The 20,185-nt window shown below is 36.8% G+C and overlaps 1 protein-coding gene across 8 annotated transcripts in view; it reads right to left on the bottom strand.

Moving 5' to 3' along the window:
- celsr3 (cadherin, EGF LAG seven-pass G-type receptor 3) overlaps window positions 1–20,185 on the bottom strand; it is a 92,655-nt gene that overhangs the window by 41,772 nt on the left and 30,698 nt on the right. For all 8 annotated transcript variants that reach the window (XM_009304014.4, XM_017357476.3, XM_009304016.4 and 5 more), the window contains exons 4-8: window positions 7,370–7,592; window positions 5,121–5,236; window positions 4,844–4,932; window positions 1,615–1,772; window positions 1,344–1,507 (exon numbers count right to left, since the gene is read on the bottom strand). In XM_009304014.4, the coding sequence (XP_009302289.1) occupies window positions 1,344–1,507; window positions 1,615–1,772; window positions 4,844–4,932; window positions 5,121–5,236; window positions 7,370–7,592 (750 nt within the window). The remainder of the gene's footprint in view (window positions 1–1,343; window positions 1,508–1,614; window positions 1,773–4,843; window positions 4,933–5,120; window positions 5,237–7,369; window positions 7,593–20,185) is intronic.

The following is a 20,185-nucleotide window of genomic DNA, read 5'->3' as shown; positions in this document are numbered from 1 at the left end:
TAAGAGACAGTCGATTCACATAAATGATCACATGAATATACACTACAATAATGTACTCATTAGAAACTCACATAAAAATATAATTTAGTGCTTTTGAAGCATACTATAGTAAAGGTTATTATAATGTTTATATTATAGTATTTACAACTCGTTATTAATTAATGATAAAGCATACTGTAATAATTAAAGTGAATTGATAAACTATAAATATTAAATATTGTAGTATGCTTGAATTTTTCCTAAAGTAAACTGGTGTATTATATAGTTATAGAAAATCTACAGTATATGGTGATTTATTTATAGTACTACAGTTTTAGTACTATGTTTTACTACAGTTTTAGTACTATACAATTTTTAGTACTTTAGTTTTTAGACAGTATTATCACAACTATAAGAATACCACAGCAGATTTATCCAAGAGCTTTACTGCTCTATGATTCAAAACACTATAGTATTTTCTATAAATTACTATAATATATTTATATATTTGTAAAGATGTCTCTTCATTTTAAGCTATATTTATTTGATTCAAAATACAACAACAAAAAAAGTAATAATGTAATGAATTATTAGAATTTTCTATTGTAATATAATTGTAAATGTAATTTACTCTAATAATGTAAAAGCTGAATTTTCAGTAGCTATTACTCTGGTTTCCAGAGTCACATGACCCTTCAGAAATCTCCAAATGCTGATTTGGTAAGCTCAAGTTTATGAACAGCAGTGCAACTTGAATCATGATCACAGGCAATATTTCCACCTTATAATTACTGTATTATTATAATTATGCGTTTTTCAGTAATATAATCACAAGTGGTCAGTTGAGACGCATTACGTTTCCATTTGGAATTAACATGCATTCAAATGTGTCCCTTGTGATCACTTGTGTTCGGATTTCGCTAAAACCTTTTCTTCATCACACTCTAAATCCCTTCCACAGGAGCACTCAATACAAGTGCTACTGATACTTGCGTTACGCAGCTTAGCAGAAACCGAGAAAGAAAGCTAATTACAAGAATGTGGATGTGCTTGTGCTATGATTTTGCTTGTAATTTGAGTTTTAAAACAATGCAACAACGTATGGATACCTTATTTTAGTGCTCTTTCTCAGAACACATTTAGTAATGATCTTTTAAGGCTGTTTCAATCTATTTTGCCTTTACACTTTAAAAGCAATCCAACCAAATGTATTTTCAAATGACACAAAAAGTGGAAGGTTGCCTATAATGTAAAACATTACAGACCCTTATTACGTCTGTATTTAGCAAAAACATCTTAAAACCAGATATAAACAGGCCACAGATACTGGTCGTCTTACTATCACATCAAAAATAATCAGTTACCTGGTAATGTGCCATTATTAGCAATGAATCCTGCCATATCCACTGGTCTGTTATCAATATGCAGGTCTTTCATGCAGCCAATAAATTCTCGTGTACTAAAAGGGAAGTTCTCAGGCAGGTTAGGAACTCCTCCTAAAAACAGCGGGCCTGTCAGATCTAAAGACCTGTGAGAGAGGGAAAACACAAAAAGAGAATGGGACAGACGTTAAATGTGCTCTCTGGAGCAAAACCAACACTGTTAATGAACGTGTGTGAGTGTGTGAACGCTCACTTCTTGCTGCTGGTCTGTCTTCCCTGGGCTGCACAGCTGTAGTTGCCGAGTTGAGCACCAAAGCGGAGAGAAACAGCAGTATCACAGTCATCTACACTCAAGACAGCAACCTTCTCATCGGACGGGCCTTGAACCTCACCGCTCACACTGCGTTTTGGCTGGATTTATGTAAAAATGGTTCCTTGTGAGTACAGATATCACACAACTATATCCTAAATACACATTACAAGAATTTTCTGAATACTAGGAGTATAGAGGCAGACATTTAGAGGGAGACATTTTGAATTTTTTAACTTAATAACTTCATTCAAATATACAGTTGAAGTTAGAATTATTAGCCCGCCTGTTTATTTTTTCCCCAATTTATGTTTAATGGAGAGAAGATCTTTTTTAACACATTTCTGAACATAATAGTTTCAATAACTCATTTCTAATAATTAATTTATTTTATCTTTGCCATGATGATAGTAAATAATATTTGACTAGATATTTTTTAAGAAACTTCTATACAGCTTAAAGTGACATTTAAAGGCTTACCTAGGTTAATTAGGTCAGGGTCAGGTTAGGGTAATTAGACAACTTATTGTATAACAATGGTTTGTTCTGTCGACTATTGGAAAAATATTTAGTTTAAAGGGGCTAATAATTTTGCCCTTAAAATGGTGTTTAAAAAATAACAAATTGCTTATATTCTAGCCGAAATAACAAATAAGACTTCCTCCAGAAGAAAAAATATTATCAGACATACTGTGAAAATTTCCTTGCTCTGTCAAACATCATTTGGGAAATATTTAAAAAAAGAAAAATAAATTCAAAGGAGGGCTAATAATTCTGACTTCGCCTGTAACTATAGTAGCCTGACTTTTCTTAAAAGTGTGTATATTTAATTCTAACGTTGGCATTTTATTAAAATTACAGAACACAAAAGACTTCTGCGTATTTCTACCTTGCATGACCATAACGGTCAAGTTGACCGCATGCATTTCAGCGTCTTCTATTTGTTCATGTGCCTTTTAATATGTGTGCTTAGTAGCAACTTTCTGCTAACAAAAACATACCTTTCTGATATCAAAGACATAACTTTATTTTAGACATGTCTTTCAAAAACCATAACCAAAATTTTCATTGCAGTGGAAAACTTTGCTCTCTTGCTTGAAGGAAAAAGTTACATTCGTTCATTCTAGGGCAGTCTAGTAACTCATACACATTTATAGGCAATATGAAAAAAGTTAATATATTAGTGTAAGCTCAATAGAAGGTTTGAATCTAAATAAGACTTGACAAAATGAAATTCCCTACAGTCTTATGGACCATTTTGAGGGATGTAAACAAAAACAATGGTCCCAACTTATTTCCTGTTTTACATTTTTATTTTAATTTCTATAACTGGCGATGCTGTGGCGCAGTAGGTAGTGCTGTCGCCTCACAGCAAGTAGGTCGCTGGTTCGAGCCTTGGCTGGGCCAGTTGGCATTTCTGTTTGGAGTTTGCATGTTCTCCCCACATTCGCATGGGTTTCCTTCGGATATATGGTTTCCCCCACAAGTCCAAAGACATGTGGTACAGCTGATTTGGGTATGCTAAAGCTGTTCATAGTGTATGTGTGAAAATGAATGTGTATGGGTTTCACAGTGATGAATGGCAGCTGGAAGGGCATCTGCTGCGTAAAACATATGCTGGATAAGTTGGCAGTTCATTCTGCTGTGGCGACCCCAGATTAATAAAGAGACTAAGCTGAAAAGACAATGAATTAATGATTTTCTATAGCCTGCGAGAATCCAAAAAGAGCCACATATTGATAAATAATAATGTAATGTTATTTTATCATTAAGTTATGGTTAAATTGCCTCTTGTTAAAGTTATAAAAAAGTTTGATGACAAGCAGGAAAATGTTCATGGGCAAATGACATGACCACATTGAAATGGTCTATATGAACGGTCAGAATAACCATAGTGGCCGTTCTAGTATTTATAGAATTCTGGTAGTTCCAGTATCAAATATCCCCTGACATGCCTTGACATACACTGCTTTGTTCAGAGTGTGACGTAATGAAATATGAAATACAGGGTGGGACATATTGAGCAGTCTCCTAACTTTTTAAAAATATAACTTTGTTTATATCACAGCACGTGTATAAATGATCAGTTTTAGCCACATCTTCTAAATGTGAATTTTGTCAGAGATTTTGTAACACTCTAGCTTATAGATAACCTTTTTTATAACTATTGTTTTGGGGTTTCCACTGTTAATAGACAGGATAGTAGAGATTACAGACAGGAAAGTAAGGGGAGCAAAGAGAAGGGAAAGATTGCCAAAGGAGCTTGTGCCAGGAATTGAACTCGGTTTACCGTGAGCACCTCCGTGCTATATGTCGATGCTAGGCTATTGGGGTCAACATATATTTTAGGGGGACTATATAGCAAGGGTGCCCAAACGTTTTCTTATGAAGGATCAAAAACGAAATTTGATTGAGAGTGGGGGCCAAAAGTAAATACACCAAACTCTATTACACTTAAGTTGCCATGGGTAATTTCCTAATTTATTTAATATTTAAAAATAACTAGAAAACATTAATTTATATTAACTAATGTAGGTTTTAATTGAATAATGAACTTCTTACAGTAAAAACAAAAACAATCCCATTTATACCAGAATGGAATTACACTTATTAAGCTGCACCTCGCCAATGTCTGTCCTGTATCCAATGAGTGTCAGTATTTATATTTGAAAACAATCAGATTCAGGTACAACGTTTCCATTCGGTTTGCTTTTTTTTTGAGCTCAACAATAAAAAGAAACAAACAAAAAATGTTACATTAAATTGGAAATGACGATCTCTGTAACAGAAAAAAAAACTATGGAGAATGAAGTAGAAAATAAAAAATTTAAATAAAAAATATAAAATGTAAATAAAAAATAAAAACTATGGAAAATGAAATATAAAATTCTTACTGCTTTCTTCTCCTAAACAAAGAAGACATTATTGTTGATAACCAAGCAGTATTGTTCTCATTGACTTTTGTTGTGTTGTCCAAAGCAATGGAAGTAAATGAGAACCAGTATTTCTCTGTTTAAACATTCTTCAAAATATTTTCTTTTATGCTCCACAGAAGAAATAATCCTAAAGGTCAGTAACAACATAAGGGGGAGTAAAATGATGACAGAATTTTACTTGGACTATCCCTTTAATAATCTAGGAAGCAAGCAGCTTCTTCAGTGGACTTTCTCACCTTGTTGTAGTAATGGATGTGAACGGTGTGCCAGTTGCCGTCACTCACTCCTCCAGGCAGGTATGGACTCACCTGAGTAGAAGACTCACCTGTGACAAACAGAAGAGCATATCCTATGAAAAAGTGTGAATGAGATCATACAAATTCATGAGTTAGTCAAAATGTAAAATAGTTAAATAGTCACAATCAGACTGTGACGTTATACTTCATTATAATAGCAAATTATGACCATAGATAGGTCCAGGTTGAATTTAAACTCTTTGAACACAGACATTACCTGTGGAGTATTTAAGCACCATTTGTCCATCCAATATCTCCAAAGCGAGGAAGTCGTGCTTCTCATTAAACCGGCCATTGTAGAAGAGTAAACCATTACTTTCTAAAGTGGCGAACCTACAAAACAAATGTAATGTTAGTCAGCATCTTTAAATGATGACTCGTTAATGGTCCATTTAGAGTTTAATATTAAGAGGCCCACAAATTGTTTTAGGCATGCACTCCACTTAAAGTAATTTCTAAAGTAGTCCAACTCAATTTCCAGTCAACATGAGAAGTTTCCACTCAGCAAACCATACCCATTAGAACTGGAAGTCATGACCTATGCACATTTAGAGAAACATTAATGGCTTTTTATATATTACTTTATTCAGAGTTATTATTTATGCACATTTTTTATTAAGTTATGTATTCTGGACATACTTCAGCAGTGAAACTCTCTTGTGACAAGTTAACGAGGGAACTGAAGACAGTCAAACAAATTTATGACTTATTAAAGTAAAATAAAATTAAACAAAACTATGGAGAATGAAGTATAAAATAAAAAAAAAATAATAATAATAATAATAAAATAAAACTATGGAGAATGAAGCATAAAATAAAATAAAATAAATAAATAAAAATAAAATAAATAAAATAGAACTATGTAGAATGATGTATGACATAAAATAAAATAAAATAAAAAAATTTAACTGGAGAATGAAGTAAAAAATAAAATAAAAGAAAACTATGGAGAATTAATTAATAAAATAAAAAAATAAAATAAAACTAAATAAAACTAAAATAAATTAAAAACACACATGCAATATATATTTAAATTAATATAAATAACAATTTATTCAAATAAACTACTGTTAAAATTAAAAGTAAAAAGTATGATTTATTATTTCTTTGTTTATGTCTTTTGTCATATTCTTACAATCCTGTTTTGTTACCATGCTTGGACTATGAAACTATGAACTATGGAGAATGAAATAAAAAATAAAAAATTAATTAATAAAATAAAATAAAATAAAATAAAATAAAATAAAATAGTGGACCATAAAGTATAAAAAAAATAAAACAGTGGACCATGAAATAAAATAAAATAAAATTAATAAGAAACACACAAGCAATATATGTTTAAATTAATATAAATTATAACTTATTCAAATAAACTACTGTAAAAATTAAAAGTAAAAAGTACGGTTTCTTATTTCTTTGTTTACTTCTTTTGCCATGTTTTTTTTTTTTAAATCCTGTTTTGTCACCATGTTTACTCATTGTTTGTCTTATTTTACACACCCGCTCAACATTTAGTCACAAGTTTGCCTTTTTCTTTAATAAACCTCAGTTCTATTAGTGTCTGATGTTGTTTGTATTTGCAATTTCTTTCCCCACCAAGCTGTCAAACAGCATCCCGAATAACCACTTCTCTTTCTTATACGCACTGACAAGTCTCTGGATGTTCTCCGGAGAGTAAAGAAAAAATTTACTTTAAACATCTTTTAGCTTGTTTCAGACAAATTGCTGACAAAAGGCTCGAGCTGTGAGAGAGATGGGCCCTGTTTACGCTCTCCTGAGCAAAGACTTTCAGATTTAAAAGAGTTTTTTATAGGACATGTCCAGTCTGTAAATTGCACACTGTAGCACAATGGTTATCTTTCAGCGCAGAGAGGCAAGGCTTTAGCTGAAAGAGGGAGAAGGATTTAATATTCTGGCGTGTCTAGGGAGATGAGAGAAGGTTGTGCCCTTTTCTGGAAGTGTTGATATTTGACCGTGTTAATAAATAAAATAGCTCTGTTTTGGTCACCCTGGAGATTCCAGCAAGCATCCATTATATTACCTTTGTGCCACAGCAACCAAACCCTGACCAATCGCATCAAACACATGACCATAAAATAGCACTCACGAGGGGAAGTAGAAAAAACAAAACAGGATGAAAGAAAAAAAGAGAGCGCTAAGGAGCTTTTCTCATGAACACAGCATGAAAGAGAGAGGGGAGACGTAAGAAAAGATGAAAGCTTGTTTCCGCCTCTGAATCAACAAATAAACAGTAACTGTCTTTTAATCTCACAATTCTGATATGTAAACTTACAATTCATTTCTCAGAATTTCTCTGACTTTCAGCTAGAATTGCGAGTTAATATTACTGTGTTGCACTGTGTGAAGCTTTGATTCCAGTGTGCAACCCCCGTCAAGTTGACTAAAGAGCAGATTACACACTCTTTCATTAAACAACACATGAGATGTGTCCGTGTATGTACTCACGAGAGAGATATGGAAAGGTGGAATCGCTGACGGAGACCCCTGAACATCATGAACGATTTTGGTGGGAAGGATCTGGTGGTGACGGAGCAGTAGGGTTTCTCATATCCTCCAGCAGGACACTCGCATCTGAATCCCCCTCCAGAGAGCTCACGACACGTACCGCCATTGCGACAAACGCCTGCCACACACCGGCCACCACGCCGGTCAAACTCACATCGCTCGCCTGAGAAATAGAGAAACACATGACAGTTAAAGCACATCAAACACACACACACATCAGGGTTAGGAATATCTTTTCTATTAAAATGCTTTTTCCTTAAATGTCCTGAGGCATTATTTTACACTTGCACAGGCAATTTTTGTACTTACCATATTAATTGTGTCTGTGTTGTCTAATGACATTATTGTTGATTTTCCGTGGTGACTAATCAGAAAACATCGGACTCATTGTGTTTCTAAGCTCAACAGAAATATTTGTGATAGATTATTTTACGCATTATTTTTTTTTCAAAGAGCGTAAAAACCATTAAATCTAATGCAGCACAAGCCGAATGTAATTCCATGAAGTGATTTTCCCATTTCAGTTTATTTATGAAAACCATTATATATTTGGTTACATTGTGCATGGACATTTTTTGCCCTATTTTTTTTTTTTGTTCATTTTGATCCCATTTTTTGCCCTAAGCCATTCATTTCTAACCCAATGAACACGCTGTAATTAACTTTTTTTTAATGGTTTCATAGAATGTTAAATGACATTTTGAATCGCATAAATCTACTTGAATTTAAACCTAACATATTAATCTTATTGTTGTATTTTTTCCCTTTTTTTCTAAAACAAAAACACAAAAAAAACATTTTTCAAAATTAACTCCTTAATCTTTCCATAAAACCACTGAAACCCAGTGTCAGGATTCTGCCACTTCGGTTTTGTGAATTCTTGTTTTAGTAGCGAGTCCAAACACTAGTCCTGTCATGTCTTGTATGTTGTGCTCGGCTCGAGTTTTCTTGGGTCGAGCAGTTATTTTCTGTCATTGTGTGTCTTCATGTTTGTATGGGCGCTGTTTTGGCCGTGCTCAAGCCGTGCTTGAGGCTGATGCATAAGGTTCAGGCGAGCTCGGGATGCGCGCTCTCGTCCTGGTGTGTTTGTGGTTTTGTTCGCAGCATGGCGTTTTCATTCTCAGCACTCCAGTCTAGTTGGTTTCGGTTGGCGCTGGGATCGGTGCACGGTAAGTGTTTTTATTTACAATGGGCTTGAGTCTTAGGTTACGTCTTCTGTTCGTGTTGTTTATTTATTTGTTTACGTGCACCACATGCTTTGGTATTGTAATAATAATAATTATAATAATAATTCAGCGATGCAGTGGCGCAGTAGGTAGTGCTGTCGCCCCACAGCAAGAAGGTTGATGGTTCGAGCATCGGCTGGGTCAATTAGCGTTTCTGTGTGGAGTTTGCATGTTCTCCCTGGTTTCCTCCGGGTTATCCGGTTTCCAAAGACATGCGGTACAGGTGAATTGGGTAGGCTAAATTGTCCATAGTGTATGAGTGTGAATGAGTGTGTGTGTTTCCCAGAGATGGGTTGCAGCTGGAAGGGCATCCGCTGTGTAAAAACGTGCTGGATAAGTTGGCGGTTCATTCCGCTGTGGCGACCCCTAATTAATAAAGGGACTAAGCCAAAAAGAAAATGAATGAATGAATAATAATGATTCCTTACATTTATATAGTGCTTTTCTGGGCACTCAAAGTGCTTTACACATTGGGGGAATCTCCTCATACACCACCAGTGTGCAGCATCCACCTGGATGACATATTGCACCAGATCACACACCACACACCAGCTAATTGGTGAAAAGGAGAAAGAGTGATGAAGCCAATTATGATATGGAGCCAATTATGATATGTTATTTGAGATGTAGAATGCAGGGAAAGAGGTTATATAGAGAAGCACTGCATGCGCTACTAAAGATTGTGCGTGTTTACAGCAGTTTGACAGATAAAAATTAATTTGAAGCAAAATTGTTAACTGTGCCAAACAGCATTTCCAATTGTTTACATCTTTGTTTACGTCCTTGCTACAACATACAGTTAACGCTCGAAATTGTGCATGCAATAGATACATTTTAATGAATAAAAATCCTTACAGGTTATAATTCACAATCCACAGCTTTGTTGATTGGAGGAGTTTTTAGCTGAATCCAGCACTGAATTGAGATTCTGTTAGCTGTCCTTTGTCAAATGCTAGTTATGTACAAGAGCTGCACAATTAATCGAAAAAAGATCACAATCTCGATTTCACCCCCTAGACCAGAGGTGTCAAACTCAATTCCTAGAGGGCCGAAGCCCTGCACAGTTTGGTTCCAACCCTGCTCCAATACACTTACCTGTAGGTTTCAAACAAGCCTGAAGGACTCAATTAGTTTGATCAGGGGTGTTTAATTAGGGTTGGAACTAAACTGGGCAGAGCTGCGGCCCTTTTGGAACTGAGTTTGACACCTGTGTCCTAGACGATCTTAATCCAGCATTTCAACGATTCTGCCAATCATATTTTCAAGTTCAGGAGAAAAGCAAAGGCAGCCGCACCAGTCTTCACATTGGTTTTCATATGTTGTTTAGCAACGTGGACACCAATGGTGTTGAAATGGTGTTGAAAGAGTCACATACTGGATTTATAAGGTATAATTCACCCAAAAATGTAATTTCTGTCTTCCTGTAATGATGTATTTGCGGCCGCGAAATCACACGTGACGTGAGCTGACCGTGACCTGTTACCACAGAGAGGGCAGGCGCGCACCTGTGAATGAAGTCTACTTTAGTGAACAGAACCTGCATATGTTGTGAATAACAGCTAATAGCTGTAAATATTATTTAGTTTGTTGCACAGAGCAATCATCTGGGAGCTGCACGGGAAGTATGAACCGCACCGCAAATTAAACCGAAAGCGAGCACATCATTTAAATAATCATATCGCATTACAGAGTAATGATTACGACAAGCATTTGATATGTTTTTTTCTTTCTTAGCGAACACAGATTGTTGATCATGAGAATAAATGTTTAACAGTGTCAGTTTAAGTACTCCAGCCTATAATGTTGAATATAATGCAAGAGGGAATTTGATAATGACAAAATATCTAATTTTACCAGTAGAAAAAAAATGGTCTAATAATGTTGTCAATGACAGATTGCAAGCATATGTTTTAAACATAATAATTCAACATCAGAATTATGAATAGTTGTATTCTGATGTCATCACTTTACTGTGCGTTAATGACCTGGACCAATTTAAAGTCTGTTCAAGTCCACCATTCCAAGTCTATACAAAATTTAGCATTTTAACCAACAGTTGTCACCGACTCGGTCCCAGTCATTCCCCTCGCTGGCCAGCAGAGGCCGCCATCCCCGGATTTCTAAGCATTACATCATCCACCTAGACTGATTGTGCACACACCTGAACTCAGTCTAGTTAATGACCCACGCTTCCTATTTAAGCCACTCTTCTACTCCAGTTCATTGCGAAGTCTTGTTTAGCCCCGGCCAGCATTACTGAGCGTTATTCCCTGCCTGATCTCTTGTGTACAACTCCAGCCCGTTTCTGACTCTGCTTCGCCTTCTGCCTGCCCACGACCCAAGCCTGATATACGGACTCTGATACTCGCTGCCTGCCCTCGACCCAAGCCTGATACACGGACTCTGATTCTCGCAGCCTGCCTTTGATCCATGCCTGGTAAACCACTCTGTCTGTCAGCCGCCAGCCTTGAAACCTTACTGCTACTGTTGATGTGTGTTTGCACCTTTGTGCATATTGATTGTTTGAGTGAGTGTGATTAATAAATACTGCATAATGGATCCCTCCGTGTCAGTCTCCTCGTTACAACAGTAGACGTACACAAACTATTATTATAGTTTTTACCATATGTTTGAAAAATAATTATAATAATAGGCATTTCGTATTAACCTTTATTTTATATCTACAGAATCGTGAGAAAATCGTGATCTTTATTTTCAGCAAAAAAAAATTGCAATTCTGATTTTATCCAGAATCGTGCAGCTCTATTATATACTTGTTAATAATTCTATGAAACATAATTAAAATTAAACTGTAAGCACTGCTCTCTTTGTGTCCTTTGGAACCCCAATACAGAAACAGAAGAAGCTGAAAATAGCAGTGTTTGGAAACTATTTTACCTTTCTCTGCTACATTATAGCACCTCTGGCCACGCCCCTTTGCTGCACGGGGTGTATGTGTGTGGTGAATGAGCGTAACCTGAAGTGTTTGTGATCTCACTAGCCTGGATGTATTTTTTTGCAGTCCCCAAACTTTGTTCGCTGTAGGCTTTGATAAGCTAATTCTGCAAAAGCCAATGTCTCCAATTGCATTGAACTTTAAGCATATTGCAATTAGAGATGTTGTATACGTTCACACAGCTGCATTACACATCGACTAAAGTTTAAAATATGATATTGTAGTGGACCACCTCTTTACTGCTATGTTTTTTCCCCCATGGGGTTGTTTAAGTTGTTTTCGTTTGCCTTTTATGTAATAAAGTCCTTCATATTCTGCATATTGGTCCTTGCCTCCTCTTCCTCACCCTAAGCCGTGACATCCTTACCCACAAATTCTGATTGCCTTCTTATCACATTACAATGCTTTTACAAGTAAGGAAATAAACAAGTTAGCACATGACGAGCCAACAAAATCAGCAACAAAAATTCTAATAAATCTGGCAAACACTCCATAATAATTATTCATGCCCTAATGCATGCTGGGAACAGGGAGCAAATGGGGCTATACCACATTAATATGTTTAAAGAGTTCTATTTTTATCACATCCATGAGCCATCATTCACTTTATGAAGAGCTAAACATTAATGTCACTTATTTTAATCACAATTTGAAATCCTCACTATCACTGTATCAGCAGGACGCTAGCTTACACACACACACACACACACACGCACACACACACACACACACACACACACACACACACACACACACACACACACACACACACATTTTATTAGCAATGTGTAGAAGCTCTCAAAAAACCTGTAGACAGGAAAACCCCAATGGACCAATAACACGCACACACACATACTCTCCCACATAAAGCAGCTTGTTGTTTGGGTTTTGAAACATCAGCAGATCCTGCCCTTAGGCTTTGTGATGCCGAGCCAAATGCGAGCCAGATTCTGGCACTGTGATGTTCCAGCATTGTGTTGGTGAGCCTCTGGCAGCGGATAAATAAAGCACACTAATGTGCATGTGTGTACAAACCTCTGGCAGAGACGCACATGTAGACATTTCAGTCTCCCTTTAGTGCAAGTGTGAAAATCCTGCCTTTAAAAGCACTTCAAACTTTGACCTGCCACAGAAATACACACACATGCAGCAAAACGCCTTAGGACACCCACATGGACAGAGACATACACACACACACCGCATACAAACAAACCACTACATTAACTACTCAGTATGAATGCAAACCAGTCACACACACCAAAACCCCTTAAGACCTAAAGAGGTTCAGTCTAGCCTTTATCCTACTGGCTACTTAGAGTTATTAGCATATTCAACGATAGGCATTAGCATATTCATCATAGCTTGCAAGAACATAACCTGGGAAAAGGAAAAAGGATTTGAGCGCACATTCCTTTTGACAGCGCCAGTCTAAATATTCAAAAGCCATATAAAATAAGTTGATATGACCAGAATAAAGATATGGAAGCAGGACACCGGCCTCTGTCTGTAAAGCAAATGAGTCGAATTTTCCCCACTAACTAGACATGTCATAAATTGTTAACCGGGAATGATTTCTTCATAAGGAATGACTAATGCTTTTGCTATTTTAATCTGCATTCTAAGAAGACATCGAACTATCTGACTGCTTGGCTAAAGACAGACCTGATTGGTTTTCTTCCGTTGCAATTGGTTGAAATTTTGCAAGACAACATAGACCAAATTCATTAGCAATCAAGTCAAGGCAGCTAACCTTATTCATTATTTAATGCTAACATAGCAACCAATTCAAACACCTTAGCAACTGCATGACACTATTCAAGTAACCAACCAAATTGGTTTTGGTTTTATTTGTAGTTGTTCAGTCAAAATTGTCTTATGTGTTAGCAATCCATGGTGGAAGTAGTATTTGTTTTGTGTATTGTATTAGAGACAATAAAGACTTTTAATCTAAATAAACAGACTAAATGACAGAATCTATTTACTACAAATATCTGTGGGTACAGATTAGTGTTACCAGGTCTAACAGCAATAAGTACAAGCCCATGTCAAACTTAAAGGGCTCTATTTTGACAGTCCATGCTCAGAGCGCAAAACGCAAACGCTTTCAGGGCGTGTCAGGACGTTTTTTTGCTAATTTAAGGACGGGAAGTCTGTCTTGCGCCACGGTGCATGTTCTAAAAGGGTTAAGTTTATTTTCTTAATGAGTTATAGGTGTGTTTTGAGAATAAACCAATTAGAATCTCATCTCCCATTCCCTTTAAGAGTCAGCTGCGTCGCGCCAAGAGCGCATTCGCTATTTACAGGACGCAAAGTAAGTCTAAGTGGAAAAAATGAGCATTTCACAAGCAAACAGTTAACAGTTTTTTTAAACAGAAAACTGTTAAACAGAGCATCTACTGCGTGAGAATGAGAGATAATGGATCACTTTCACTTTCGCTTTTGGATAGGGAAACCTTTACGCACAGACATCAATTAGTCTATAAATAAATACTTTTGTTTGTTAAGCGCAAATATTCATTTCAAAACTATTTCTAAATTCAGTTCTAATTTCCAGCAAATAAATAAATGAATAATAATAGCAAAATGTGCTCAAAAACCTGAGTTATATCCTAAAACACATGCTGTGCCCCATATGGACTAAAACCTGACAGGTGGGCAAATCTAAGCTTGTTTTAAATAAAACAAATATAAATATGGATATAATAAATAATACTGCTAATAATAATAATAACATTATACAAAAGCAAATTGTTATGAATGAACTGAAAAAGCCTCCCGAGATGAAGTTTTTCATATTTATGTAGGCTAGAAAATAATATATTTTGTAATATTTTAATCCTTTATATTTATATTCTATATCTATTCTTATTATATACTATATATATCCTTAATATTTACATTTTTTCATATGTAAAGATATTTGCCAATTGCTCTCTTGTGCGTATTAAGCAGTGCGTAAGCGAGGCGCAACTCTGCGCCGGAGTTTAGACCGGGTTAGTTTTGGTCTAATGAAAAATCTATTATAGATTCTCAAAATAGCAACGCACCAGCGGTCCGCCTCAGAACGCTTCCCTTTTTAGACCAGAACGCCCATGGGCGCAAAAATGAGCGCTAATGCATTTGCTATTTAAACAGCGTAGCGCAACGCCTCAAAACGACTCTTGCGCCAAGCTGAAATTACCAAAAGACTACTGCGCCACGCCTTGCGCCATACTGCGCCGGGTGTATGATAGGGCCCAAAGTCTGCATGATCTGGAAGTTGTAGTGGAAGTTATTCTAGTATGTTGGTGTACTTCCAACTGATAAGGGATTGTGTGTAATGGGCTTTCATTTTGTGCATCATTCCCTCATAGCAAACTAGGGCTACACAATTATTTCAGCATCAATACTGCAGTGTGCACATCCGCAATAGTCACACAGCAGGAAGTGCAGTGTTGAGGTTATATGCTGGGATTATAGTGTACCAGGAGCCACAGTTCAGAACAAAGAAGATTTCTAGAGTCACCGAAGAGTTTAATCATAACAGACTGAAAGTCATTTGCATGTGTCATTAAGGTTTAAGTTTAAAGTATTGAGCCACATGAAATTGTACCATTTGTAACTTTAATTAAGATGTGTTTATTGAATAATTTATAAATTAAAGACAATACAGTGTTATTTTACATCTGATTATTCAATTCCTGTACCTGAATACTGAGAAGTTAAATATTTTACATCAATCTTCCCAATAATATTCCAGAATAAGGCCCATAATCTTCCAGAATAATCCCAATCAGTCTATATTAATACATTCTTTCCAAATAGAGTTATTCAAGCTATTTGGTGAAATGTATTCATATCGCAATATATTATCTCAGCAAAACAAAATAGGGCAAAGTCAAATTTTTCCAATATCACACAATATCGCCCACTATTAAGCGGCTGAAACCGTCAATCGGATGTCAACAGCGAACAATCACCACTCCAAACACAGAAGCAAATGGTCAGACGTTGGCTAAAGATTACCAAAACAAACCTTATTTTTTAAATGGTTTAACTTGAACAGATTAATTGTTCATCTAAATATGCACTAGCAAAGTAAACATAGTACATTTTGACTTGATATAGACTTCAAAAGTTACCAGGAGCCACAGTTCAGACAAAGAAGATTTCTAGAGTCACCAAAGAGTTTAATCATAATGGAGTGAAAGTCCTTTGCATGTGTTTTTAAGTTTTAAGTTTAAAGTATTGAGCCACAATGTTCATTTAAGATGTCTTTAATATTTAAAAGAACAGGATTATCAATATGGCTTAGTATTGTCACCTTACACCAAGAAGGCTGCTGGTTTGAGTCCCAGCTGGGCCAGTTGGCATTTCTGTGTGGAGTTTGCATGTTCTTCCTGTGTTGGCTCTGGGTGCTCTGGTTTCCCCCACAGTCCAAAGACATGCGCTATAGGTGAACTGGATTAACTAAATTGGCAGTAGTTTATGAGTGTGTGTGTGTGTGTGTGTGTGTGTGTGTGTGTGTGTGTGTGTGTGTGTGTGTGTGTGTGTGTGTGTGAATGCGAGATTTTATGAGTATTTCCCACTACTGGGTTGCGGCTGGAAGGGCATCCGCTGCATAAAACATATGCTGTAATAGTTGGTGGTTCATTCCGCTATGGCGACCCCTGATAAACCAGAGACTAAGCCGAAGGAAAATGAAAGAATAAATATTAGCAATATACACATTTTTATTTACATTAATTATTTAAATATTGAAAATATTAAAAACATGGGATATTTATCTCTTAATGTTTCCAGAGATGAAGGATCAACCTATAATTTTTTTAAACAACTTCAAACTTCTTAAATAAAGTTTGTCTAAGAATAAATATAAAGATCTAAGACTATCATTACTGTAACAGTGAAGCGAATGCTGACAACTGGGAGTGCGGATCCAAACGCAGGGTTTATTAAATTGCATGATCAGGCAAGCAGCAGTCAACACAGGAGCAAACAAATGCATATGGGCAATCCAGAGTCGTCGCCGATAAACAGGCAGATGTTCAGTCAGTACAGGCAGGCAGCAGGCAACGTCAACAAACAAAACAAAGCAAGGTTCAAAAACACGCAAGGCAAGGGGAGTCAAGGAAAATGTGTTGTAATGTTCACTATACATTTTACACAAGACTCAGCAATGTGTGTGTTTGAGAGGTGTATATAGTCTGTGTAATTAGTCCTGAACAGCTTCAGCTTTGTATGTTTGCAATCATGAGGATCTAGGCCATGTGGGTGAGTGGTGCATGACTGAATATGTAGTTCTTTTGCTGGCAGTATGTAGTTTCAATCTGCACAGGCTGGATTGCTGGTGATTGTGACAATTACCCACGAAAAAAAAATCTTTGTGTATGTGTATCATCCCAGGAACAATATTGTTTCTTGTCAGTAGTGGTGCTGAATGTTTAATAACGAGTGCTTCAATACTGCAAGATGCATCATAGAAACTGAACTCATCCAAAGAATTTAATTAAGAATTTAATGCTTTCAGAATGATTTATTATTATTTAAGATGTTTCCCAACCTCCTCTTCAAAGCGTTTCTATGCCCTTGGCCCTAGTTAAACCATATGGACTGACTCACACAAGCACAAGCAATACTGAGAAAACATTTCACACTCACTGCTCCTGCTCACAGCGCACACACACCAACACACACTCCGAAAACTACAGCAATTCCTTTAAACTGCTCAAGCAGAACTGACAGACACACACAATCAAACAACAAGTACATAAACATATGTTCACACATCTTCTCACAGCTTACAATGACATCTCAAACTTCTCAAGAAACAAACCGAGGAACGTAGCACTGACATCCACAAAAAATAAAAAATCAAACATTTTCACCTACATATAACACAAAGGTCATTCAAGCGCAGTTATCTAAAAAAGATACAAAAGGCGAGCTTTTAAGCACACACATGCTCTCGCACACATCACCACACTTAAACAAATCTCCATTGATTCTCAGCCATCTCGAAATCACTTAAAAGGCAGAAGAGAAAGGCTCTAAAACCCACTTTGCGAGTATCTCTCCATCTTTAGTCTCTCTGTCTTTAGTCTCTAGATACTTTTGTCCTTTTCCTCCACTTCCCGACTTACTATAAAGAGCACTTCACTATCTTTCTTCCTCTCTCTTTCTATTTTCTTCTCCTCCTTCTTACCTATGCGCTCCATCCCCTCAGAATATTTAGTAATGTATTCTCTCCCCTTCGTTCGCATTATGTTTAATTCATCAAAGCTATTCTTCTCCTCCTGGGCTGAACCACCCTCTCTTCCCAACCCCCACACACACACATGGTACGGCCCTCGGGGGATCCTGCATCTGCCCCTGCTTTCATCCTTCCGCTGAATTTCTTCCTCTCTCCTTTGCTTTCTCTCATTCTGCGACATTTGTATTGCTAAGAGTTGCTCATTTAACTTCTGACTGACATCTCTGCTGAGAGTTTGGGTCTGTTTAACCGAATGGTCACACATATGTACTTGAAAAACAAACTGGTTAGCGGTTGTGCCGTACGAAAGTAGCCGGCGTCTAGTCTTAGCATCAGATGGTACACCCACAGAGCGTTCGCAGCCCCTTCGCTGGCCATCTGATGCATAAGGCACTGGAAATCTGGCAAACGTTTGATTGGCAGACTGATGCAGAGTTTTCGAGTTTTATTTGGAAAGAGTGGTCTGGAAATGTTGGATGCACTCATGACTAGGCCTGAATCGGGTAAATATATAGATTTTTCCCCATTAAGTATAATATTAATTTCACTATACTAAATATTTATATATTTTTTTTAAATGCCAAGATCAGTTGCACACAGAAACTTGTAGACGTCTATAAATTGGACCCATATGTGCACTCCAAATGTATAAACTATTAAATAAAATAAAAATACAAAATAAAGGATTTTCCAATAAATATTTACATAAAAATAAAAATAGATATTTTTTTCTGAATAGATATACTATCCTAGCCTAATATATTCTTAGTTTCTTCCTTTGAAGACAAAAAAAGATGGTTTGAAGACAGCTTGAAACCTGTAACCACTGATTTGTGTAGTATTTTCCCCCACTATAGAAGTCATTTTCTTTTCGGCTTAGTCACTTAATTATCTGGGGTTTCAACAGCGGAATGAACCGCCAATTTATCCAGCATATGTTTTACGCAGCTGATGCCCTTACAGCTGCAACCCATCACTGAGAAACATCCATACACATTCATTCACACACAATTTAGCCTACCCAGTTCACCTATACCGCATGTTTTTAGACTTGTGGGGAAAACCGGAGCACCCAGAGGAAACCCACACAGACACAGGGAGAACATGCAATCTCCAAAAAGAAATGCTAACTGACCCAGCTGAGGTTCAAACCAGTGACCTTCTTGCTGTGAGGCGAACCTGCTAACCAACTGCGCCAACGTGCAGCCGGTTACAGGTTTTCAGCTTTCTTCAAAATATCTGCTTTTCTGTTCAACAGAAGCAAGAAATGTATAAAGGTTTGGAACCACTTAAAGAGTGACGAAATGCTCAGTTTTTATTACAATTTAGGGTGAATTATCATTTTTAAACTGCAATAACACAAGTGGATTCTGATTTAAAATGCCACTTTGAAATGAAAATCCTCGTCCATAAAGATGTTTTCACAGCATTTCAGAAAGTCATTTCTATACACACTACACAACCAAAAACACATGATGTGTGACTGTTCATGCACACTGGACATGCATATTTCTTGCTGGCATCCATACTTGTTGTCTAACGGTTGCATAATGGTCATCTTTGAGGAGCTTGACATATCAGGGACTGATATACAGTACTCCAGAAGATCAGTCAGAGAGATTGTTGATACCTGTACCTCTGGTTTCAGAAGTCTGCATTTCAGTATGTCTACACCAGGACAACATGTCAAACTCAAAACCAGTTTTCAAACTGAAACAGACCATTTTCATGGGTCGATATCCTGGAGTAGTGTGGACACCAGGTGTAACGATAACAAACATTTATTTTACAAACATTTTTAAAACCAAAATGCTGAAGTTTAAATGTGAGATTCATCTCCAGGAAAAAAAGTTGGGGATACAAACAAGAAAGCTAAAGAGCATAGAATCTAGCATCACTAGAGTACCTTGAAAGCAGGAGTACTTTACTTTCACAGCTTCTACTAGCTAGCCTCCATTATACTAAACCCCACTCCCACCTCGCTCGAGTCACTAATGTAAACTCTGAGGTTATGCTTGCCCTGCTCCAAATAGGATTCAAACCAGTTATGCCAGCTTGGGAGACCGCAATGCCATTCGGGTCACAACACCAATGTAACCAATTCCGGTTGTACTCCTGCTCTGAGCAGGATTCAAACCATAGTTTTCCAGAATGGAAACTGAATGAACCAGGATGCTAAACATCTTGGTGTGCCTCTTGAGGCCAGGGTAGGGTTGCACCAGCTGATCACAAGTTCTTTCTTAAACTGGAAAGGAAATTCTACACTAGGGGCTTAGTGACTTACTTCAGTTGCAACACACTGTGGTTAAGGCAAACCATAGTTAGTAGGTCGTAAGCTCTGC

Source organism: Danio rerio, chromosome 8, assembly GCF_049306965.1.
Source record: "Danio rerio strain Tuebingen ecotype United States chromosome 8, GRCz12tu, whole genome shotgun sequence".
NCBI lineage: Eukaryota > Metazoa > Chordata > Actinopteri > Cypriniformes > Danionidae > Danio > Danio rerio.
The sequence above is the reverse complement of the archived record's forward strand: the minus strand, read 5'-3'. Positions and strand labels throughout refer to the sequence as shown.